The 26,886-nt window shown below is 40.3% G+C and overlaps 1 protein-coding gene across 1 annotated transcript in view; it reads right to left on the bottom strand.

Moving 5' to 3' along the window:
* The window catches only part of Aldh1a2 (aldehyde dehydrogenase 1 family member A2), an 80,277-nt gene that overhangs the window by 30,237 nt on the left and 23,154 nt on the right, over positions 1-26,886 (bottom strand). Inside the window, exons 2-7 of the mRNA XM_059268207.1 lie at positions 12,644-12,748; positions 12,334-12,474; positions 10,223-10,352; positions 3,864-3,925; positions 1,747-1,875; positions 1,513-1,626 (exon numbers count right to left, since the gene is read on the bottom strand). Coding sequence (XP_059124190.1) covers positions 1,513-1,626; positions 1,747-1,875; positions 3,864-3,925; positions 10,223-10,352; positions 12,334-12,474; positions 12,644-12,748 — 681 coding nt within the window. The remainder of the gene's footprint in view (positions 1-1,512; positions 1,627-1,746; positions 1,876-3,863; positions 3,926-10,222; positions 10,353-12,333; positions 12,475-12,643; positions 12,749-26,886) is intronic.

The raw sequence follows: 26,886 nt of genomic DNA, 5'->3' as shown, positions 1-26,886 counted from the left end.
TTTGCATCACCTGACTCTAGGAAGCTTCTAGAGCTGCTGTCAGGTATGCGGGCCACCAACCACATGTGGCTATGGACCCCTTGCAACATGGATAATGGCACTAAGTTGTGCTAGAAATGTAAATCATCCACCACATCTCAAAGACTACATAGGAAAAAGAGAACGTCAAATATGGAGTTACAAATTCTACAGTGACAGGCTGAAATAATGTTCTATAAACATGGTGTTAAATCTGTTACTAAACCCGATTTCATTTGTTTCTTTTCCATCTCCTACTCTAGTTGACAGACACAGCTCTCATTCCTCCTACTAGGCTGCACTGCTGCAGAGCTGAGGGTATCCTACATTCTGTGCCACTGTAACCCAGGGGGCTCCAGCAAGGATCCCTGTAGCTCTGGAGCAGTTCGAGCTCACAGAAAGGGAATGAGAACAACATTTCCAGTTCCGTTATCCGGTTTGATCCTATTAGGCACTCTTCATCATCTAGTCTCTAATAACATTTGAAAACCCTTATATCATCTGAACCCGAATCACAGACATGACGGATGGGACAGCAGATTTGTGATGATCAGGAGTCTGTAAACCACCACTCATATTGGCCTTGCTGTTTTTGATACGACTTTCTAGAGAAAAACAGTCTTTACTATTTTTCACTATCTGGAAAAAAATAAGATTTTTTTTGATGTATAAAAATGACATAGAATTCAAATTTCAGCATCTATGAAAAAAGTTTTACTTGCACACAGCCTCACTCATTAGTATATATATCAGGCATGCTCGGCACCAGTTGGGCATAGTGGAGTAATGCAATGGAGATCTTATTGCTCGCACAGTCTCCATCACTTAGTATTGGCCTTACACAGAAAGCTTTGCTGACCTCTGCTCTGTAGCACCCTATGGCTTATAAGGCACTTGTACCTACAGAACCTGGGGAAATGGAGAGAAGGGGAAAGCAGACCCTGGAATCTCCACTACACACCAGTTCAGATTTCCAGCTTCTTTACTTGCTTCTGTCCTATATTCTTGACTAAAAGTGTTCAGAGCCCCAGCCTCTGAGGTAGCTTTTACACAGACAGAATCACATAGAGTCAGTGTGTACCTCTGCTTTCACACTCAATGCTCTACAAATGAGACTGATGGTGCCCCTTCAGGGACACCCCCTGGGGACTCACTGTGGGTGTCGAGCCTATGGCTACTATTTGCAGCATTTATTTATGTATTTACTGTGTATATGTATGTGCATGTGCATGTGCACCAGAGGACAACTTCAAGTGTCTGTCATTCCTCAGAAGCAATTGCCCTTTTTTTTTTTTTTGAGGCCGAGCCCCTTCCCTCCCCTTAAACTTGCCAAGTAGCCCAGGATGGCTGGCAAGCAGTCCCAGAGATCTGCCGTCTCTGCCTCTCCAGTGCTGAGATTAAAAATGTGCACCCCTACACCTGCGTTTCCAGCAATCCCCTTTACTCATTCGTGGGACTGTCTGTCCCTCAGCCCGTGGTCTCTCAGGTACTTACCTCAGTAGAGCCTGTGAACGCAATCTTGTCTATGCCAATATGAGAAGCTATTGCTGCCCCTGCTGTTGGTCCATACCCTGGCAGAATATTGACGACTCCGGGTGGAAAGCCAGCCTAGGAAACACAAATTGGAGGATGATGTGTGTGAACATCCCCTTTCAGGCTGGCTGGGCTCTGCTTCACAGGTTCCACATGAAGGAGGCGAGGCAGCCCCCTGCCGTCTGTTTTGCCTACCTCCTTGATGAGGGCTCCCATGTACAGTGCGCTGAGTGGTGTCTGCTCTGCTGGCTTGATAACCACTGTGTTGCCACAGCACAGTGCGGGAGCGATTTTCCAGGTGAACATCAGCAGGGGAAAGTTCCACTGGAAGGGAAGAGCGAAGTTAATAGACGGGGGAACTTTCTCCATGACTTTTTTTTTTTCAAGCTGTGACTTGTCAGTTTGTCAGATTTTGAAAATTGTCCTGAACATAAATCTTCTCCACTGCCAAGTGTAGACCTTTGGGATTCTGATGACATCACTCTGAAGAGGATAACAGCACTGGCCTTGAAAATCTCTCTCTCTCTCTGGTCAACGCATTACACGTCCACCATCCACCTAAAGAAAGCTCCTGCTGAAAGGGGGTAGGGAGTCATTTTTAATTTTTGTTTAGCTTTACTTTTTATTTTGTTTACTTATTTCTAAAATTGGGCTTTGTTCCAAAGTTTCAATATGTGATTTTTTTCCCTCTTAAATTTGGGATTTTTACACCAAGATTTTCACATTGGCATGAAAAATGTTTTATGTATATGAACTAGAAACTAAAATCCTAGCTATAAATTATCATTAAGACAATGTGAATTTCAATGTGGCATGTTTGCATGTATTGTCATAAAAACGTACAACTATAAACTGTATAAAAATGTATCTATCAATGAGTATACAAAAATTTTATCAGCCTCCTTCCTACTGCAAAAAACACCATGGAAACCAAACTAAAGCATCTTTATGAATATATGAACGTGGGGATTAACACGGTTTAAATTGACTTTAGTAGAATAGTAGGCTTGTGTGGTCATAAGCTCGGGCATGGACTCCTTACTATCAAGTGTCATTGATAATTTCAGTAAGGAAGGAAACAGCACTCCTGGTCCCCTGGCCTCAGCCCCTGACCACACTGTGTCGGTGTCTGAGGCACCTCAGCTGCCATCCTTGAAGGGTTCTCACTGGCTCTAGCAAGCTGCAAAAATATACAAGTGTCTTGCCTTCACCAAACACCCAATTTCTTTCCCCCTTAGTTGTTTATAAACTTAGGAGTCCTTGGCGATGTTTTAATTCCATCTACAGTGTGTAAATCTTGGAGGCAGTAACTGAGGGAGGGGTTGACAGGCGCTCTTGCCTTGTGAGGAAAGCTGTGGTTCTGAGGATCTGGGAAGGGCAAGAGGGGCAGGTTTGATGCTTACAGAAAAGGTAGCAACCACGGTAAGGGGCGGGGAGGAGAGGAAGAACTTCAACCAAACCTTCCTCTTTCCTTTCTTCATTCTCTAATGAAGGTCACAAATAAACCAGAGCTTACTAACTGAACTAGTATTAATAAGCCCCTAAGAATCTTTGGTCCCAAACTCAAAGATTATTCTTGAGTCATTCCTCTATGTTTTGCAAGAGAAAACTTCTTGTCTTATCTATACTGGAGTTTGATGTCAGCACCCTGCCCCCCTCCCTGCTGAAATCCCAGCCAGAACTATGAGATAGTACTGTTAGAAGCTTGAGTGACTCTTTGTATTGTGCCAAGGGTGTGTATGGGAGAGAGCGAAGAACAGTGTTTAATGTTCCAATCCAAACACTAGTCACTACATCTATTTTTCTTTACAAGATAGAAAACAGCGGGGAACGGTTTCAGTTTTGACTGTGATGTTAACTGTACTGCTGTGTCTTCTGAAGCATCTTCTCTCTAGAGTCTTGTGAAAACAGACAGTGGGAAGAAAGGGATTAAGAGACCATATAAAACAATATGCTGGAAAGATGAGTTGCCAATCTAAAACACAAACAAGCAAATACAACCACATATTAATTTCCCATAAGCACATTCATAACCAAGGGTGGGTTATTCATACACTGTACTTTGCTTTGCTTATTTTTATCAGGAGAATTCCGTGACTTGAGAACTCAACTCATGGTAATAGGCCCGAAACTCTATTCACCTGTTCAAATAAGCATTTACTGGGAGGCTGTTAGAGATATGTCAACAACATGAGCTCAAGTTTTTCTTCCCAGTAATGGAAAACACACATCACCAAGGACCATGTTTTATGTGTCTTGAAGAGAACTGGGTCAAGTGAAAATAAATACGAAGTGTGAGAAGATACACTCACTGGAATGATCTGTCCGCACACTCCAATGGGTTCGTGTCTCGTGAAAGTAAAATAGTCTCCATCTGGAAAACAAGAAACACGATCACTCCACAAAATGGGTTAGGTCAGGAGGAATTCAGAGGGAGGACTCAGGTGGCCTCGAACCAGAAATAAAGTTGAAGCGCATCCTAGTCACCATGCACCCAAGCTGGCACCTGGCATGTGTTCATGTGGGGGTGGCTACAGATAAACCTACCACGTGGACAGGATGCCAGAGGAGAGGACATCTACGACAAGATGAAGGACAAGCTTATGATACACAAAGCAGGATTGAAAGAGGAAACTTAAAACTGGAACACATTAAAAACTCAATTTTATGTTCAGCAGTAACTCAAATAGAAAAGTTAGCTGATTTAAATGCTCAAGTACCTCAAGTTTTTAAACAGCTCACTGAGTATTTTTCAAAATTAAAAGCTACTAATAGAGAAATGCTAGTGAGCACATTTTTTATGCTGGGCAGCTGGAAAAACGGAGGAAGAAAAATAAGACATATTCCCTCACTCAATGCAGTTGCCACAGGCACAACCTGGGTCCTGGGGACGCGGGCGGGTCCACACTTCCACCTCAGTGAGGTATGACAAGAGGGTGCCTTTGAATCCCTAGGGGCTCAGAGGAAAAGCTCGAGAAACATTGACCAGCCTTGAGTATCTTGTAGGAATAGTAGGGACTTCCAACAATGATCTAGGAAGCCCAAATCAAATTCTTTAGAAAAATGCTGTTGCTTTTTTTCTGGGTACTTTAACAAGCTCGTTGGACCAAGTCTTTGTTTCCCTTCTGCTGATGGACTCTGGTTACTTGACTGAAAGCAGCACCCCCAAGCCCCAAGGAAAGTGAAGCTCCAGCTAATACTCAGAGAAGCCTCACCACTGGCACTGAGGGTGAAGGTGGGGACCGGAGGGCGTGGGGGAGACAGAGATAAATGACTCATTAAGTTGTTAATCTTTGTCTCTCAACACATCTTAACCACTGACGTTTATCACCCAGGGTTATTTCGTCTAAGTTCAAAATTATGGTTTTGAAATAAAGTCTCTCTGCTCCTCTTTCTCTTTCTCTTCCTCACCTTCTCCCCGCCCCCCCATCTCTAGTCCTTCTCTAAATTAGCTGCTATCTATTGCCTTCATTTCTCCAAGGCTTTCTCTGCAGGACATTGATGTGGCAGGCTCTCACCACAGGTGTAATCAAGCTCCACCCCTCCCGGCCTTCTCAAAGCTGACTGCGACTCATCCCTGTGCTCAGTAACAGTACTAGGTGACCTCTTCGCTCACACTGCTGCAGACAACACAAAGGATAACACTTGACGTACCTTAGTATATCTTTGGGATTTCTTGATTAAAGTGTATGTGTCTTTAATGTTTTCATAAATGTTTGCCAACTCATCTTGTATAAAAAAATTTATAAAAAGTTCTAACATGCTACGGTTTCTACTCTTTAATCAGTTTTCTGATATGAAAGCTGGGAAATGGCAACTTGTTTTGTGTTTGATTTTGAATCATGTTTAATGATATTTAAGGATAAACGTACTAACCATTTTCAATTTTTCCTTCTGATTTTAAACCTTTGCCCCTTTTCTCTTGGGTCCTTCGTTATTTTAGCTGTTTGAGGAACACTGTGACGATCAAGGGGATTAGGTCACTGCCACATTATTGCCAAACCTCCCCCAATCTTCACCGTGTCTTTCGGGCTTGTCTAACAGATACTGGCTTAAACGGAGGAAAGAAGGAAAGCAGCCTCTGAGCAGGAGGGACAGGGAGCTGATATGTAGAAACTACCCATAGGATGACAATATTTAGTCCAAGTGGTACTAATCAACCAAGATCAACTAATCTGCTGGGTGGCGGTGGTGGTGCACGCCTTCAATCCTAGCACTCGGGAGGCAGAGGCAAACCTGGTCTACAGAGCTAGTTCCAAGGACAGCCAGGGCTGTTAAACAGAGAAACCCAGTCTCAAAAAACAAAGAACAACAAACAAAACAACCAACTAAACTACACCGATTCTGTATGGAGACAACTCACAAATAGATACCGTCAGCTGCGCCAGCAGAAGTCACTGCTGTCCATCAGTTTATCACTCTATGGCAAGGGCTTCCCTGAGGAGCAGCAACACTGATGGATACTCTATAAAATTCCATTGGCAAGAAAAGCTCCCATACTACACTCTGATTTAGCTAAGGTGACGCACTCAAGTGGCCCAATTCAAAGCACTGAGTTGGAGGTGGGTTGGTCATTGAGATGAGGACAGATGGCTGCAGGAAGTAAAGGGAAGATGAATTGAAGAACACAGTGTTTACTTTAGCACAACTGGAGGAAATGGACGGTTCAGAGCAAATTCTCTAGTCACCCACGTAAGCACAACACAGTGATTCATAGGTTCCCATCTCTGTCCTACATATGCAAAATTGTAAAGGTATCACGTAATGTTGAAAGCTACTGAAAAATGAAAGCAAGGAAAGATGAATGTAGACAATAGCTTTAGAGGCTGATCTTATGGGGAGTAAACCTGACTTGATAATTGTGTCCTAAGAGACTTAGTTATGGAGAATAAAATGTGCTTGACAATCTGTTCATAGATTTGATACACATGGAGCTAAAGGCTGGCACAGAAAGGGTACTGACTCTTCCAGTCCTCACAGCTGGTTTCACTAAGTGCTAAGCAAAGAAACACAGGGTTTCTTGGCTCTTGAACTTTTCTCAAGAGAACACTGCGTGGAAAGAATAAAGAAAAGGCCCTGGGTTCTGTGAACTCAATGGGTGCTTCTATATGTCCAAGGGACACCCCCAATTGGGTGATTTCTGGAGAACATGAGAGATGAACCTTCTATTGGGCCCCCTGGGGAGGACTAGTGACTAGAGGCCCTTCCTAGCTATCAGGACCCTGCTACGAGTCCCCCGAGCTTCTATATCCTGTCACCAGGGCCAGTCCTTTGAGAGCCACCGTCCTAATCTTTTCCAGTGTCACTAGCTCTATCACTTGCTTCATCTGCCAGGTGGCTCACTCCTTAACAATGCACACAGAGCTACTCGCTGGCCTCATTTCAAGGAAAATTACCAAGGACACGATTCAATGGTTTGTAACATTTTCTTCTCATATTCGTTAAATCTAAGAATTAAAATAAAATACGTCTACTCACTTACTACTGTATAGAACTAGTTTTGCAAGCTACCCATGCTCTCTATATGCTATGTGGTGCCTCTCACACTTCAATGCTCAAACAAAGCACCCAGTGATCTTGGTGAATCCATTCTGAACCCTCGGGTCACGAAGAATGTGAGAGTCTTACAGTTGGATATCCCATTGCGCTCTGAACTTGGCTGAGCAGTGCATTCATGTCTGCTGGGTTTGTACACACAGTAGGTACATTAGGAAAAGCCTCTGTCCTAGAGGAGAGTACAGAATAAATCTATTTGATGTTTGTGAAAAACTGAGCTACTCCCTATGTCCTTTGTTGGGGATTTAATAAAGTTACACAGAGATGTGGGAGACAGACAGACAGAGAGATGGAGACAGAGAGAGATATTAATATTTAGATAATTAAAAGTTTAAATATTTGGGTAATTACTTCAAGGCAAATATTACTTTTAAAGGCAGAGACTAGAAATGCTTTAAAAATTATTAATGTAGCTTTTATTCTCATATTCTGGCACATCCTGGACATAAAGTCTAATGATGTAATTATAGTAAAAAAAACTTAATGTGTCAGAAATTGAGATATGTGATACGAACCTCAAGCTCATGGTGATAACAACCATGGGCATTTCAATAGCTGTAGCAAGTCTTCTATACTTAGTAACAATAAAATGAGTTCTTTCAGTAACATGAGAATTTATACATAATTCAGTGAATGGACACCATCTTCCCATCTCTAACGTTCACACAGAACTACTCTGGGTTTGGTGGTATAGCTCAAGGGTAGGGCATTTGACTGTATTAGAATTACTCTGGAGGAAACAGAAACCCTTTAAATAAGCCAAGTATTAAACCTTTAGATCCAAAACTATATAGAACGTTTCCATTCTGTATTCTAGTAGATTCCAGTGTATGTAGACACCATGCAGACCTGTCTGAGCACTTCGCAATAGTGACAAATTCTGTGGGTGCTTATTCAATCAACGAAACTTGACATTAGCATGAAGTGGCACTTACACTATTCCTCCCAGGAATCTACAGTAGACTCTAAGAAGTGAATTACATGTTTCTGAGTCTTCCATTAATAGGTCTCAGCTCTATTGTCATTTCAGTACACAACCTTGAAAAAAAGTCAGTTTACTCTTCTGTAATTGGTTCCTGTGTCTATAAAATGAGATCAGACTTACGGATCCCTTCGGTTCTCTGCAATGTCTTCAAGAGGTTCCTTGTGAAGGGCTGACTTCACTGCTTCCTGTCACCATCCATTCAGCTAGCCGCTTTTTTATCAAGTGACTACAGCAAACGGCCCTCACTCTCATTCTGATTAACCAGAATTTCAGATTTCACCCATGCATTCACTATCGACAGTACCAGACCGAGCTGACTGAAGGCAAAAGCTCAGGGTCTGATCATTATCTGCATTTTTGCCTCATTCTTCAGTTTAGCAGGTAAAACTGGAGTAAAGATGAAACATAAATAACTATACGACCCAGGCAGTTTTTAAACCTTCACTGTATGTGCTGTATGTTGACACATCATAAGGCCATTTTATAACAAAATTCAGCTTAAAGTATGGATCCCATTTTCCTACTTACTATGAAATCAATAGAATCAACACTCATTCCGAGGAAATTAGGGCACCACACATCCTCTTTCTTTTACTCTTAGCAAACTGTAAAGAAGTCTGATTAGTCTTCCATCACAGGAAGTATGGGCAGGAAAGGAACAGAGACTCTTGATTTGAGTGAAAAAGATCAAAAAGGAGGAAATTATACTTCTCAGGGCTGTTACAACAGAAGAGATAAAAAATGAGCAAAGAAAAGTATCCAATAAATCGAAGTAATGATTATTATTAATCATCCTAAGTAGGAGTTGCCACAGGAGGGTTAAAGCACAGGATTTATGGTCAGAGAGAATGGCTCCACTGAGTGCTAGGCCAGGGAATAATGGATAGTGTTATAAAGAAAATAGCATCAGAGCCCTTTGGAATCAAACTGATATTGCATAATTCTGCAACAGCAGCTAATAATGGGTCTTGAGTGAGACGGAGTAGAGGGTGGTGGGCACAACTCCCAAGTCAGAGGAATGGCACCTGATTGAAACATGATCTCTTCTCCCCTTCCCAAAGCCTTCTAGCAAAAGGGTGTCTGTCCTTCAAGAAGACAAACAAGGTAGATATTGGTTCTCTACACCCGATGGCCCATCTATAGTCAATATACACAAAACAATGCCGTAATTCTTAACACATTTACTAGTCAAGTGACCTTGTTGAGACACTAAGTTCTTAGTATCTCATTAAGCATACACTCTTTAATTCCAGTTTGTTTTACAGGACTGCACAGAGTTATCATATCCTAAATGTAAAAGAATTTATTTCTTTTCTTTTCTCTCTCTCTTTTTTTTATTTTTTTATTTTTCAAGACAAGGTTTCTCTGTGTAGCTTTGTGCCTTTCCTGGATCTTGCTCTGTAAACCAGGCTGGCCTCGAACTCACAAAGATCCGCCTGCCTCTGCCTCCCAAGTGCTGGGATTAAAGGCATGCGCCACCACCGCCCAGCTTAAGAATTTATTTCTTATGTTATAAGGCCAAACAAAAACTGGGGATGTTTTGCAGATAAAATCAGGTAACACATAAAGACCACATGACCTTCCTAAATTCTGGACTTCACTATGTAAAAATCAACAATGAAGTCAAATTGATATTGAATTATGGTGTTGCAAAGGACAAATGTGAATGGGCTGAACTAATCTGAGAATAAATACCTAAGTAATTAATGACCTCTCTTACCCAATCTCCCCTCAGAAGTCCCCTGGTATTAGACTGACAACCATGAGGTGGGTCCTCATGTTATTTGGTCTCTTTCCTATAAAATTTCTTCCATCCAGTAGCTAAAATAGATCCCCTTCTGCTCCAAACACTTCCATCCTGAGGGTCTAAGCTAGCTCTTAGCAGCTAATCCTGCATAGCTATCCGATAGCTGACTGATAAACCGATTTAAGTGGCCCTCCACACTTATATCTATACACAAAAAGAGGGACATTGTCAGAGTTTGTGACATAATCTGTTTGGCCCTATGCTCAGTTCAAGCTGCCCCAAGTGTCTCATGTCTGCATTGTGGATGGCTGCTCTTTGTGTTTGGTGAAGTATTTCCGGCAGAGCTCCACATTGCCCTCTTTGACATACTCAGTTTCACGTACCTACAGGAATGGTCATTCCATGAATTTTATCAGCCCAGCCTGCATAATACCGCAGGGTTTTGATGACTCCCTGCAAATCGATGTAAAAAGCTTGCAGGAATGGCTTGCCACCATTTAGGGATTCCATGGTCTGTAGGAAAAGAAATAGAGAAGCATTAAGTCCTCAGAACTTTGTAGTGATACACTGCAGTGATTCTATTTCTACAGAAGAAGAAACAAGGAATAGAGGGAATCTGGCTGGGTATGAGTGGTGATGCCCACTTGTTCAACTCCATTTTCCCAAACAGGAAGGTGTCCAGTCCTAACAGACTTGCTTTAGTTACTAGTAAAAGACCACAATGGACATACACGTGCTGTTCTTGTGCCTGTGTGTTTTCCTTATCCACTGTCCAGATATATAAACACAACGCTTCTTTAACTGATGATAAAGAAACGCTCTGCTTGTCAAACCACCTTCTGTTATATTAATGATCAGAGCGGAACGAGGATCTTTCTGAGAGTGCACTAGTAATTCGAATCCACAAAGAGAAGCACGGATGTCGGTTTTGTGTGCATTCAACGCGGATATAAAATGTTCTGCACAGCTGCCAAGACCCCTGCTGAGAAGTGAAATATTCATGGTGCATAGCAAGCTTATTTATTACCACCAAATAAACAAGATCTCCTCTGGGGAAGCCCAGACTTTAACAATTTAAAGACTGGTTTTTGTAAACATTTATGTTAACAACCATTATCTATTAAGAGTAAAGTATCTGGTCCATTTATAAAAATAGCAATAATAAACAGCTTTACATTATAAACATTATTTTAATGACATGTTCCTAAATTGATGAAGTCTGTTACAAAAACAATGACCACTGAAACAATGAAGTAAGACTATTTGCACTTGAGACATACTAGGCTGTTAGAAGTTTAACAAATGGAATAAACAAAAATGGATATTTATAATTTCATGTTTCTCTGTAATAGGGCATTATATAACACATACGGGTATAAAATTGTTTAATTACTGAAAAAGTTAAAGCTGAAATATTTTCCATTCAATGAAGTTAAATAATACTATTACTGACAGCACAATTTACCTACTTAGTCCACAAAACAAAGCTCATTTTAAAGTGCTACTTGTCACTCTACATTGGCTCACTTTTATAAAAGAAGAGCCAGTAATTCCCAGTCCTTCTAAGAACATTTATATGTCCACAAATTAGACAATACATTTTCTAATGTAGTTAGATAACAAAGAGCCAAGGTCTATAAAACAGAGAAAAAGTGGCACCCATAACCAGTTGAGGACCATCCAAGGATGGATCCCTGACTTACACTGCCTACATTCCTAAATGGTCCTTAGCTTCAGAAAGTATTCATTCTCAAAGAAACTAGCTATTTAGAAAAATATTTCTTTGTATTATTTAAAGTGTATGTGAGGGCTCATGAGCACATGAATACAGATGCCTATGGAGACCAGAGGTCTGATTCCCTAGAACTGGAATTTTAGGAAGTATGAGCTACCCTATGTGGGTGCTGGGAACCAAACCCAGGTCCTCCGGAAGAGCGGTATTTACTATTAACTGCTAAGCCAACATTCCAGTCCTTAAGGTAACTTTTATTTTATAAACAACAGCAAAAACAACCAAAACCACCAGATCAGAAGAAGTCCCTGTGTGTGTTGGGAGTGTGTGTGATAGTTCTAGTGAAAAGAAATGGCAACCTCTCTCATAATTCTGAGAAAACGGTAGAACAAATGGAGTAGAATGCATGAGGGTCCACATCCTTCTTTTCCTATTTGATTTACAAAAAAAGCCACTTGGCATTTGTCCTTTACAAACAGCCTGGAGGTCCTGTTTCTTGATGCTTTTGTTTTGCTTGTCAAGTGGATGTGTTCTGCTTTGCTTATGGGAGAAAATAAGAAAGGAAGATCCTTAGGAGTGATGCAATGCTATGGCTTTTTTTCCCTTAAAAATGCCACCAAGAGCTTCCCCAAAGATCTCTCATATTTCATATATGTACTATTCACTTCCCCAGCTCCCCTACCCAACAACACTCCACAGAATACGTTCCAGTTGAGCGGTCACTTTGGAGTAGAAACGTAACTGCTTTCTTAGTTTACTTACTGCAAGAACTGCCCTGTCCCGCTCCACCAAGTCTGCAAGCTTGTCCAGCAGACGTCCTCTCTCAGAAGCGTCCATCCTTCTCCACACTGAACCAAGAGAGAAGGCCAGGCGGGCTGCCTGCACTGCCTTGTCTATATCCACCTGTTAAAGAGAAAGAGGCTCAACTGAAGAGAGACACTCAGTACACAAGAACTACCTGCTGTCATCAAAGAAGAGATGCTTGAGCCTAAGTGTGGCATCTAGAACACACAGGCATTGTCTTGCTGTTATTGGTGGTTATTCCACAGGGAATCTTCTAAGCAGCACATACCTTGTCTGCTTCTTGAACTTCACACACTTGCTCTCCTGTGGCTGGATTGCAGACAGGGAACACTTTCCCACTTTCTGAGTTCTGCCATTCATTGTTAATAAAGATCTACAGAAGGACACAACAAGATCGGATATGAGACACGGGAAATCAGAAGCCTGTCAGTGGCTCAGCAGTATGGATGAACCATGGTAATACCAGTTCTATGCACTTATTGTTACTGACGTGTAGAATCTGAAGTGCTGAGAGACATTCAAAACAGTATCAAGTCCAGCCTCACTCCTAATCTTCTCATGACAGTTACTTCTTCCAAACACAAAGTAGGGATCTTAACTTCAGTGAACATGCCAAACAATTAGAGTGTCCCTTCACCAATACACACAGAAAGATAGAGCATCTTGTGTACAATCCTACACCAAGGCTAACAGTATTGATATTCTGGCCATTATCTATAGGGGTAACAACCTGGGTTAAAGTGATGGTCATTAAGACTTTCGTATCAGTTTCTCTGTTGGAAGCCTCAGGAAATCTTCAAAGAACCTGGATGGCACTGGAATAAACGTTTCCCTAATTACAGTCAGCTCCTGAATTAAGATTTAACTGTGCCAACTAGTCTGCTACTGAGTTAAGCAAGTCATAAGCCACACGTGTTAGCAAAATCAAAGCGCTTCTAGAACTTTGAAACCACTCTAAGATTTTATTAGAGGCATGTTTTTCTTACGTTTGAAAAGGATTTTGAAGAGTTCTTCCAAGTGTCCCATTCCTTAGCCTTTCAAATAACACCACTGTCTGCTGATTCAAGCTTAGTTTTTAAGTTTTCCTATGGAGTACATTTCTAAGGATTGCATGAGTATTTATTGGAAGTTTTCTAAAGGTCAAATAGAAAATTACTTTAAAAAATTCTTTTTTATATTTGTTTATTTTTGTGCCTATGTGTATATGTATACATGGGTGCCCACCATGGTACATGTGTGGGGATCAGAGGACAACTTGTAGGGGTCTGTTGTCTCTTTCCACTATGTAAGTTCTAGGGATCAAACTCAGGTAAACAGGCTTGGCAGCTAGTGCCTTTACCTACCAGCAAAAAAAAAAAAAATTACTTATATTTCAATAGGAATATTTAATATTATTTAATAAATAATTAAATATTTAAATATTTCTTTGAAAATAGAAGACAAACTGGAGGAATTTAAAGTCATCTCACTTTCCCTGGATCTTGAAACACTGTGCTAACCCATTATCTTAGGATTGATTCCATCATCACTCACCAAAGAGTTCCAGTTAATGCTTAAATAATAAAAATAAGGAAACAATGAAATCATGGGGTGAGTAAGTCACCACAATCACACTGTCCTTCAGTTTTCTAGTTACACTGACTACAGTCAGACATTTCAAGAAGCTAAAAAACAGTTCGGAGGCATCACCTTAGTCATGTTTTATTTTTATTTATTTATTTTTAGCTTTTACTGAACACAGTTGAGAATTCAGAATTAAGTTTCTTTATCAAGGGATAGAGGAAAATTAACAGAGAAAGACACTTCAAAATTGTTAGATCGGAAGGTGGAGGCAGAGACAGGGCACACTTTGTACATTTCAGTGAGGACGAAGAGGCTATCCAGTGAAATTTTTGGCTAGGAGTCCCTAAGATAAATTTTCTCAAACTCTAATCAAAGAATCAGCCTGTGGGTGTAACTCAGTGATGGAATGTTCGCCTCATGTACATGATCCCCAACACTGAAAAAAGGTTGGTAGCAATCAGCAGTGCCCCCCGCAAAGAGAAATAAAAATCACTCAATAGGAAAGATTTAATCATTTGATATTGTGTAAGTAGTCTACCAAGGCACTGGTCTATCTTGTTTTAATAGAAAGATAACTGATAATTCTTTTATCTTTATGAGTAAAACTTTGATAATTATGAGTAAAACTTTGCTGAATACAACAGTTATAAAACTAAAAATGAAAAGTCTTTTAATTATAATATTAAAAAGGTGCCATCTCTTCTACAAAACGATGAGCCTTGGCCCTTCTCAGGAAGATTGCACTGTGAGGACACAGGGACAAGGAGAAACTGAAACACTGACCAAGCACAACCCGGCAGAGCTGGGTTTCAAAATCTGAATCAGTATTTCAGAGGACGGAGACGTCGCACTCACACATGATGGCTGCTTTGCAGGTGACTGTGCTCACAGGCGGGGTGTACCTCAGTTACCTGTATGACACCTGGGTCAGTACGGAATAGCAGTTTCATTCACCAGGGCTCAGTTATTATCTTGTTCTCATTATCTCTTTATTCTCGCTCACGTTTTTGAAAAGGAACTGAAAATGTGCAAACTTGCTAAACTGTTAGAAAGGGATCATTGGAATCAGAAGGTAACCGTGCCTAGGTTCTCGGTATACAAAGTGTTGATATTCTGAAGGGTTCCCAGAGGCCGCCACTGGGCCCTGACTCTCCTAGAGCTCCAGTGCTCCCCTTCATAGTCCTGGCTCAGTGGTGGCAGCCCTCCTACTTATCCGTGCTGCAACCGTCTCTTCCTCCAGCTCACCAGGTGTACTGGGACCTAATCTGCTAGTTTCAGTGGTTCTAGATTTAGTTCCAAAACTTCTTCGTCATTCAAAATCAATAATGACAGTAACAGATTATTCCCCACGGAGTGGCAAGGGAACCTGATGACATTTATGATACAGTTTAATGAATACACAAATAACAAGTAAAGTCCCTCACAGTCAAATTCCAGGTACCAGGTGTGAAGGAACAATGGCATTAGATGCTCAGCACCTGCTAAATATTGCAATATTTCTACTGCAGGGAAAGAAACCAGTGGATGGTAAAACTAGTAGGGAATTTTTTAATGAAAAATTGGATATTCCTTTATTTATGTCTTAAGAATCTCCCTCCCATACTGATTTCTTGCAAAGAGAAAACCACTAACTTTACATTGTATAAACTTGGCAAACACCACCTCGATCCTGCGATCAAACTTAATGATTAATCCTGAGACCAGAAGTGACAGGACAAACTGACATTGGTCTGCTCCTGATGTGAAGCCCGAGAGACATGAGATCTCCCTGCAGTGTTTTATCCCAGAGATTCAACTTGAGTTTAATCAGGACAAATCCCTAGCTAATCTAAGTTAAACAACATCCAACCAAAGAGCTGGCCCGTGCTTTTCTAAAGTGTCAATGTCATAAAGGAGGGGAGGACCAATAAGGCACAAAAAATGACTGCATCCTGTCACTGTAGACTGGCTCCTGGACCAGAGGGGGAAAAGAAGAAGAGAAAGTGAGACAATTGCTCAAGCATGATTAAAGCTTTAGAGTCAGACACTAACATTATGCCAGTGTCAATTTCCTGGTTTTTTATATATGCTGTGGAATATGAGAGCGTCTAGAGAATCTGGGTAAAGGTTTGACAGTAGTTTTTCCAATTTTTTTGTTCTGAAATAATTTTAAAAAGAAAAATGTTGAAAGTTATAAGTCCTCTTTTTGTGCCTCTCTTTTTTTAACTATAAAATGTCAAAACTAATATTCTGAATGAAGAAATAAAGGGCTCAACACCTTCCTTTTTCCAAAGCATCCCTTAAATGTGAGTTTGTGGAAAATAAAAACCTCAAAGTCTAACTTAAAATATGGACCTGTGTTGTCAAAAATGCTTAATTTAAGGCTTTTCATGTTATTTTAACTCAAAGTCTTGTTAGTGTGATGGGTATAAGGAAAACTGTGGAGTTTCCCACTCTAGAGGGTTTTCAAAATAGAAAAGACATCTGATTCCCTATCTGACTATTGCTTAACTTGTTTGGAAATGTACAAGCATTCATTTTATTTTGTTTTGTTTTTTGAGACAGGGTTTCTCTGTGTAGCCCCTAGCTGTCCTGGAACTCACTCTGTAGACCAGGCTGGCCTCAAACTCGGAGACCTCCCTGCCTCTGCCTCCTTAATGCTGGGATTAGAAGTGTGTGCTACCACCGCCCAGCTAAGCATTCACTTTAAACATAATTCTGTGATGTAAGTGAAGGCAAAAGAAACAGATGATCCATAAAAGAAGGAACCTGCCCTTTTCAGGTTCCTAAGAAGATGGGACAAAGTAGCTCATGAACATTAACTTTCTTTTCAAGGTTGTGAAAAGCTGTCTCACTGGTGTTTTAGGGGTTGCTGTTGGTATTAAGAGACATACTGGATGTGGTAGGCTCTTATTTAATGTTACTGGAATGGGACATCTGTTGGAAGGGGACATGAATCACTGTCTAACATTTTTACAGATAAGATTAGAAATACCTCTATACCAAGATAAAATCCCACACATACTGAAACATGAACACTTTATTTGGGCAACAGATTTTTATTACACTGTTGTACTTTATACAAAAGAATATGTGTAACAAGACCACAAGTTAAGATCTATCCTATTGGAACACACTATGAACACACTATGAAGCACGAGACTGTTAGCAGTATCACCAAAACTACCTGAGCACTTCTTTCTGATCCTGCCTCCAGCTGGACCTGCCCAGCCACTAGAGACTAGTTGAACTCTCCATCCATCCATTCTCATGCAGCTGCTTTCTGCTTCTTGTCCTGGTATACTAATTATTAGTATAGTGGTGGTACTGATTTTTTATTTTTTTATTTTATTTTTTTATTATTAAGAAATTTTCTATTCATTTTACATACCAACCACAGATCCCCCTCTTCTCCCTCCTCCTGCCCCCCAGCCTTCCCCCACCAAACCCACCCACAATTCCTACCTCCTCCAAGGCAAGGCATCCCATGGGGAGTCAGCAGGACCTGGTACATTCCGTTGAGGCAGGTCCAAACCCCTCCTCCTGAACCAAGGCTGCGCAAGAAGTCCCACCATAGGCACTGGGCTCCAAAAAGCCCACTAATGCACTAGGGACAGATCCCGATCCCACTGCTAGGGGGCCCCCTAAACAGTTCAAGGTAAACAACTGTTTCACCTATGCAGAGGGCCTAGTCCAGTCCCACGGGGGCTCCACAGCTATTGGCCTGCAGTTCATGAGTTCCCACTAGGTGTTTTTAATGTTAAATCCCAGTGACTTGTTTCTGGTATGAAGGTTGTTCCTATAACCTTCTAGTAGCTCTTACTGCTCTTAGGAAGCTTCATTGGTGTGAGCAAAGTCCTAGAGAGTCTACAACAATTACTTCATCTACAGACAAAGGCAATTTCTCTACTTGGGACTCTCATCTCGATCCTGTGTAACGGGTTGTTCGGTCATCTTCATAGTCAACAGCTGATCTGTTCATCCTATGAAAATTGAGAAATCTGTTTCAACCTCCCACCTTGGAGTGAATTAGTCAGTGTCGGCCTTAGTTCCATTACCTTTATCTTTATAAATATTAAGTTATTTTCTTTGCTTCTTTCTTGTATCACATTGTCTCATTACTAGACCTTTTTAGTAGGTCAGTCTTGAAGTTGGATAATGCTAGCCTTCCAACTTTGTCCTCTTTGAATAGTTAACTATCCTGGGTCTTTTGCCTTTCCATATCCACCTTTGAATCTACAAAATAATTTACTAGAACTTTTGTCATTTTATTGAATCTACAGATCAAGTTGAGAAGAAGTGTCATTTTAATTCACCAAGTCTTCCTGTCCATGGACTGTCCCTTCATTTGTTCAGATCTCTTTTGATTTACTTTAGCTAAACTGTGGCTTATAAAGAATATAGTCTCATAAAGATATAGAAGACAGTCTCTCTTACCCCCCTCCCCCAGTGGTACTGTGTGTTTTTAATGTTAAGTCCCGGTGGCTTGTTTCTGGTATGAAGGTTGTTCCTGCAACCTTCTAGTAGCTCTTTCTGCTCTTTGGAGTGTTATGTTTGAAGTGAGCAGAGTCCTAGAGAGTCTACAACAATTATTTCATCTATAAACAAAGGCAATTTCATCTCTTCCTTCCCAGTCCATACACTTTTGATTTCTTTTTCTTAGCCACTGACTAGCCAGGAATTCATTACTTATTAGAGATGATGACACAGTATGGGCCATCTTGCCTTTTTCCAGTGTTAAGAATGAAAGTATCTGGTTTTTGCCATTAAATATACTGATGGTTCTACATTTTATAAAAATATTCCTTATTAAGTTGAGGACATTCTTTTTCTGCTCCTGATTTGTTGAAAGGTGTTTTGTCTTGAGTAGGTGTTAAGATTTTGCCAAATGTTTTTTTTTTCTGTAAAGAAATGATGATACAACTTATTTTCTTTATCAGTTCATTGATGAGATGGATTACATTAATCATACTTTGAACAGTCTTGTATACTTGAAATATGGTCAGGAATCACACTGGTGTCTAATTATTCTTATATGCTGTTGGATTAAATTTGCTAATATTTTGTTGAATGTTTTGCAACCATGCTCATGAGAATCTGCTTTATAGTTCTCTTTTCTTATAAAGTCTTTATATAGTTTTGGTATTTGGATAATGATAGCCCCATAAAATAAATTAATGTTCCCCTCATTATACTTTATGGAATAGAATGTGAAGAATTTATATGTTTGATACAAGTCACCAGTGGTAACATCTGGATTTGATGCTTTTAAGTTTATTAATTACCAGCTCAATTTCTTGAATACAATTAGGCTTATTTGATTTATTTTTCCTTGTTTAAATTTTGGCTGAATGTGTGTTTAAAGGAATTTGTTCATTTCACTTAAATTATCAAATTTGTGGATCCATGGTTGTTCATAATACTTTTAAATTATCTTTTCACTGTCCATGGGAACAGTAGCAATGCCGCTTTTTTCATTCCTAATATAGTCATTTGGATTTTATCATTTTAGCTAGCTAGGGTAGCAGTTTGGTACTCTTATTTATTTATTTATTTATTTATTTATTTATTTATTTTTGAGGAAACAGTCTGTGATTTTATCATTTTTTAAAAATTTTTAGTTCATTTTTGCTATTATTTTTAAAAATTATTTTCTTCTGTTCATTCTAGACTCACAGTTCTTCATTCTGTTTCTCTAAAACAGAATTTTAGATTTTTTAATGTATACCTTCAATATAATTTGATGTTTTATTTTTATTTAGTTTAAAATACTTTCAGTTTCCCTTGAGATTGTTTTCATTGGCACTAGTGTAGTTTAGAAGTATGCTGTTTAACCTCCAAGTAGTGGAGGGGGGTGGAATTATCCAGCTATCTTTCTGTTCTAGTTCAATCCCCCTGTGGTCTGAAAGTATATTTGTCTTATTTCTACTGTTTGGAATTTGTTAAATGGTATCTACAGTCCTGGATGTGGTCCATCTTGCTGGTTGTCCTCTGAGCATCCTGCTGTGCTAAGGCACGCGGGGGGGGGGGTGTATTTTATTGTTTAAGAACTAACACCAGCATTTGCCACTATAGAAAACCTAGCTTTTGTATTTCCCTTTAGCTCTCTATTCATTTGCAGAGCATTGTTCTTTTTCATTATTAAAAGTAACAGCTGTATGGAAATCTGCTCTTAGTATTTCTTTTCCATACTGTAATATTTCATATTATAATATACAATAAGGTGGAGGTTGGAGAATGCCTTTAGAAATGACATGATTATTCATGTAGAAACTCCTAAGAAATCTAAAAAAATAAGATTATAAATTTAGCAAAGTAAGATCAATATATGATCAGCATGCTATGAAAAACTCACTGGAAACTGAAACTTAAATATATACACCTGTAATGTGCGCATGTGCCCATATACATATTTGTCCACGATCTAGTTGCATTGTGACAGAATTTTAAAAAATATAATTTCCTTCACTGATGAAATAGAAATCTGTGTAACTCTTTCCAGCAGCAACTACTGACCTCTTAAAATACAGAAATGTAGAAATGTTTGCTTAAAGAAACATCTAAAATAGAAGAGCTATGGATCGTGCTTGCAAGCAATACTTCCTAAGATGTGGGACCTGCACAACTCTCTCTCTCACATCCTTCCTTCTCTGTGAAATACAATGACAATACATAAGTAGCAGAATTTGGAACTAAATGGGGGGAAATAATTAAGCAGAAAACTTATTTTGTAGAAAAAGAAAAACCTGTGCAATATTTATTAAAGGGCTATTTTAAACCTGAAACTGTTCGTAAGTACTACTGAAAACTCACAGAAGATGTGTCCTCTGCTGTTCTGGGACTTATAATAATATTTCACAGACTAGATTAGTTTCAGGAAAGTTAAATGATGTAAGGCAGTCTGTGATTTAGTGCCAAGATGGACAGCAGAGATAAGAATTGCAAATGTTCTCTACAGAGAAGGGAGGAATCGGTGTGACAGTGTGGCTGAAACGTTAGAAGAATCCTCCAGGAAACAAGGACTAATGAGGAGGATGACCTGGGGTAGGGCAGGGAAGGTGGAAGGCAGAAACTCTACCCCTAATAAAATGATTCTGCCGGCCTGGCAGTCCCTCTCTTTGACTGCAGTCCCTTTCTGGGGACCGACCATCCGATATCCTGGCTTAAGTGTGACAGAGAAGAAAGACAGGTAAGTTTAGACTCCCTCCTCCCCACTGCCAAGACCCTGGCCATACAGAGAACTCTCAAGATTGAGCCTCCTCTGGCTCCTTAACACCGCCCCTACCTCCACATCATCCTCAGAGTGGGAAGTGAACATTCAGGGAAGCCAGGCCCAGGATTCATGGAAATCCATAAAAACAATAGTGAGTAAATCCCAAAACACATAAAAAGCAGCCAGAGAAAGTAGGAAGCCAGGCCAAAAGAGAAACAACTTTCAATGTTATCAACTAATCCCCACATTTACAAAGAACAAAGATAAAATGGCAAAAAAAAAATGTCATGGGAGTAAAAAGAAGTTTCCAATGACACATAAAGTCGCTAAAATAGTGCTAGAAAATTATTTTTAAAATATAGTTCTGTTAAAGTATAAGAGGCCCTAAAGCAATTGCAGAGATTTGATGTAACTAATTGGAGAGGAAATTCATGGATTAAAGATGAAGAAACGGAGGGAAGGAGGAGGCACATCAGTGCCATAATGACTAGAGAAGACATTCAAAGTCGAGAGGTGAGGGAACAGAGGGAAAGAGGGAGCAGGAAGACAAAGAGAACATTCCACCTCCCAGGAGAACTCACAGTGTAAGTAGCAACATTCTGAATTGTTCTGGCTTACTAACTAGCTTTTTCTTTTCTTAACATGGAAATATGCTGGAAAAAGCAAGACCATTCAGCAAACAGAAAGCCTGGAACGTGAAAACAAGCAAACAAAAGTTGACAGCCATATATACTGATTATGCTGTGAGAACTCTTCATTCGCTGTAGGCTTGAGTCATGCTCCTAGCTAGGGCAGCCTTTGCATTTTGCTACTACTCTTCACAGTGGAGGAGGACCTGCAGGAGTGTGCTGATGCTTGGGGTAGTGTCACACTGATGTTCACGAGTCTGCCCTTGGTCCAGAAGAGTCTGAGAAGCCATTCAAAGAAATAGAAAAATAAAGACCAAGAGTCAGACCCTGGAGATCAGGAGTCTTAGGATGCATGCAGGCAATGTACCTAAAGGACTGGGGGTCAACGGGGCTCAGGATATGCTTTCTTCTTTATGATACCTAACAAATCTCTATTTGCATTGATATCAATGCCTTCCTGTCCATGTTTGCTTGTCTGTTAACCTCAGAATTTCCCTACATGGCTTCTCTCCTTTCTTTTCCAAACATCTGAACAGAGCTTAACTCAGGAGGCTGTGCCTCTTAGACACGGGCTTCCATGGTCTCTTTTTATTAGCACCCTCCTGCTCTCCCTCCCTCCTTCTCTTTGTTTCTTATCTCTCTCACCAATATTTGTTGAGTGTCTACGCTCTTCTAGACACTGTGGTCACTGAGTCTCCTAGATTTGTTTTCCTTCTTCTCTAGGCCAAGTGCCTTATGTCTCTCAGTCTAAACACATCTGTCTATCTCAGGCATATGATCCCATCAGTAAGAGGACCAAAGAGGGTCCTGACTCACCATTCCAACAGACAAAGACCAGGGCTTCCATATCCATATCACATCATATGCAAATAATTTTTAAGAGGAAATAAATGACTCCTGAGACCAAATCACTTGTAGAAAGCAGGCTTGGCTAAAACAACTCCAATTATGTACACTCTTCTGTCCCATAATTCCTAACTATGCTACTGGCATCTGTTTTAGCAAAAACAGTAAGAAAGAGTCAAGTGGGTGGCTTTGATAGGAGCATGTTGAACGATAGCATCTGGGACTCTGTTGGCACAACATGGCATCGAAGCCAAGCACACCCCAGTGTCAGTTGTGACACAGTCCCAGACTGGAAGAAACTACACTTGCCATCCGTGCTGCAGGAGAAGGCAATGGGAACTGCTACTGGTCCTGGTTAATGTTCATTTCTTCCTGTTCCACTTTCTATAAACAAGGTAATGCCTATACAAGCTCATTACTGTAAACTGAGCACATTTAAATTGGTAGTAAAACCAGAGTATTTACTCTAGTGCGTGTATAAAGTGCCTCGTCCAAGGTTTTGGAAATGTTTCAAGTTTTGAAACCAAGCAGCTGGCAGCTTTACAAGCCAAACCTTCCACTGAAATCCCTCACTCTGGAAAGTCTTTTGGTGTCCCGTGTCAGGTAGTACCATTCAGCAGACATTCATCTCCTCCCGCCCCTTGGATTCTTTCGCCATAAATTTGCATTCACAGGGCTCTTATAACTCTTCCAGCACTATGGGCTCCAATGGCTGTTGATTAAATGTATGTATCCTGTGCATTCAATCTGACTTTCATTATGGTCACTTCGTAAAACCGCCATGGGCCGGACAAGCGATGACACATAGCAAGAACCTGGAATCCCTGCAAAGGCTCAGATGAGTTTTTTTTTTTCCTCGCTCTTTATTAATAGTGACCATTTTGTGGCCTAGCTCTAAATCAGCCAATGTATTTGACAGCAAATGTTCCTATCTATGGATTATATATAACCCGTCCTAAACACCAGATGAAAAAGGGATAACCCCAAGAAAGGAAGGGCTTGCTTCCATGTAAATCACGTTACAAATTGGACAACACCCAGAGAGTTCATTGTTCGCCCTCAATTGTGAAGGCCATTCCCATTTACTATTCCCCTGGAATGGATGTTAATTAAGGCCGACTGAGACCATAAATCACCCTGAGAGTTTTACAATGTAATTCAGCATTAAGCATATGTATTTAAATAAAAAGTAACTTATTAACCGCTAGTGCTTTTCCAGAAGTTGCTGAGGCCATTTCTTTATAATAGAGGCATGTCACTTTTCATTTTTGTGGAGAGAAAATGAAAGTAGTATTATCTTCTTAGAAAGGTAATGGATAGTTAAGGGATTCATGACACTGTTTATTAGGAAGAAGGGAGGAAATGAAAAGAATGAAGGAAAAGGAGAAAACAAAAAGGTTAGAGGAGACAGTTGGCACCTCTTTCTTATCGACTTTATCATTACTTCTTCATTTGGTCTCAAGCATTTACTATGCATCTACTCTACATTAGCACCATGTGAGGCACTGGTAGGTAAGACTAGCCCTGCTCTTAACATTAAGTGTTCAGTGCTGTGGCTGGGGAGACCAGCCCAGCTGTTGCTTTAGTAATGCAATGTTTAGCAATACTTAGAAGTATTCACTGAGTATCCCCTATGCACCTGGGCACATACTTACAAAATGACGTTTCTCTGTGTGTGTTCATGTATGCGGGTGTACGTGTATGCACAAGTGTCTATGTGAATGTGGACGCCAGAGGGCTCCTTCCTCAGGCATGCTCTACATGTTTTGGAGTCAGGGTCTTTTACTATACCAGAGCTCACCAAGAAGCGATGGCTGGCTGGCCAGCAAGCTCCAGGGATCCACCTGTTCCTGCATCCCCAGTCTGGGATTACCAGTTCACATCACCATGCTTAGCTTTATTTTATATAGGTTCTGGAGAGCAAACCCCTATGCTTGCAAATCAAGTACTTTATTGGCTGAACTATTTCCCCAACCCCAACCAAAGTGAGATGTTTTATATTCAAATTGTATATAATAATATCAGAGAGGTAATATGTGTGCTTCACTGAAATCCGACCACAGCAACCACACCTGCCTGACAGAAGGCAACAGGCCACTCTTCTGAAGAGAGGATTTGGGTTTCATTAAAGAAAACCCATCTCTCTGAGCACACACTTTTAAAGGCAGGGTTCTAAGGCCTATGTTCTTCAAGAACTGTGCTAAGAATCTAGACGCACGGTTCTGATGACACTTTGCAGAGTAAGACAACCTGCAGAGAGACAAGAACAATCTAGGAAAGTACTTGGTTTTAACCCAAAGTACATGGATAATAGAAATCCAGAAAAATAATCCACAACAGTTAGTACGATTAGTTACCCACAATGTACTGAGAATTTTCACTATTTCATTTAATTTATATAACAAATCTGTAATGTAGGCACTATTTTACTTCCCTATAGAATACACTATGGTTGTGTTACAAGCCCAAACTCACGCCACAGATAATTCACATAGCAAAAACTTGAATGTAGTTCTACTGAACAAAGCTCTTTCCACTCTACTCAGCATTCCTGGGTTTCCTCCTTTTCTTTGCCAAGCTGACAGCTTAAAAAGATTATGCTCTGTCCAGCCAAAGGCAGTAGAAAAAATAATATAACTAGGGAATTCACTATAAAGTCAAACGTGAAAACTGGTTATCAAGGGAATAATGAAATCTAATATTTGCACACACACGTGGTCTGGGCACGGTTCTAGACACTTCAGACAGGTTGACAGTTTAACACTCAGGACTGCCACATGAAATGGGTTCTTACTGTTCTACAGGTGAAGAGGCCAAGGCTCAGGAATATAAAGAACCTGCAAGCAGCCAGGAATGCAATAGATCTGGAGTCTGAAAACTCAGCAAACAGCCGCCTTCTCTCAATGTGAATGTGGTCCTGGAAACAGGGCAGTACCCAGTGCAGCCTCTTCCATGGTACGTAATCTGTGGGTGGCACTTGTACTGCCCTAAGCAAGTCAGCCTCTGTGTTTCTTCCTCTCTGATCTGGCCTAGCCAATCCTTCCAAGCTTCACTGATGCCCAACCCAGAGCAATGATGTAGAATACCACCATTTCACTAGGAACTCCAAAGCATCACATTTTCTATCAAATACGTGTCCATACTTAAATACAGCTAGGAATGGGTGCCTCTGGGAAGAACCACCAATTGTGCTAATGGCAGATGTGCTAATGCCCTAAATTCTGCAGCTCCTCCCTAAATTCACTCAACGGCTACTACAAAACAGCATGAATCAGGTGGCTTACAAATACCAAAGGCTCAGTTCTCACAGTCTGACAGCTAGATCAGGGTTCAGTCTCTAGTGAGGTCTCACGTTCTGGATCATAGATGACGTCTTTCCCCTCTGGACTCTCATCGCAGAATAGATGGGCTAGGTCTCTTTTGTAAGGACATATTCCACTCATGGGAAACTCTTGTCTAATCATTTTCCAGAGATTTCACCTCTAATACTATTGTCTTGGTATTAGAAATGCAACATAAAAAACTGGGAAGAGATATAGACATTCAGACAATACAGCACTCTCGGTCCTCCCAAATTCCATATTAAAACTACAGCAATTCTTAAACAAAACACAAACCTCTATAAGCCCAGGGTATTTTAATATATCGTTCCCTTTCTTTACTTGCTAAAATATTAAAATAATGGTGATCTTTCAAAACATAGTTCAAATACAATCTCTTGGAAGACTTCCCAAGTTCCTCAGCCATCTGCTACCTACCTAGAATATTTTCCTGTAATACTTCTGTAATAATGTTCCTACTATTCTGTTTGCTCCTTAAGGACAACCACGCCATCCTTATTTTTATAGCTGTCTGAAAATAGAACTGTGGCTTTAGTAGTTGCTCAATAAATATTTGCCCTCTGTTGATACTACATAAGTAGCAAGAACTTCTTCCAGTAGGAACTAGACTAATAAGTACTTCAAATTCAAGGTTCTTAGAATCCCAGAGACATTTCCATCTCACCTTTGAGACAAGCTGTCCCTTAATCAACACTGAACACTATCTCACTTATATTGCTTATTTTCTCCTTTTACCTTGCCTAAGTCCAAACTCCTATTTTATGGCACACTATAGACTATTGGTCTGTATGGTTCTTGTCTCAACCAAGACAAACAGTTTTTAACCAGAACGTGATTTTAAATCGATCCTGTGACCACCAAAACAATATAATTAGTGTCCTAAAAACAATGTGGGTATCTTGTTAAAGCCCTTAGGAACAAAAGTGATTTGCAGGCTCCC

Source organism: Peromyscus eremicus, chromosome 7 (assembly GCF_949786415.1).
Source record: "Peromyscus eremicus chromosome 7, PerEre_H2_v1, whole genome shotgun sequence".
NCBI classification, from domain to species: Eukaryota; Metazoa; Chordata; class Mammalia; order Rodentia; family Cricetidae; genus Peromyscus; species Peromyscus eremicus.
This window is presented reverse-complemented; position numbering and strand designations above follow the sequence as displayed.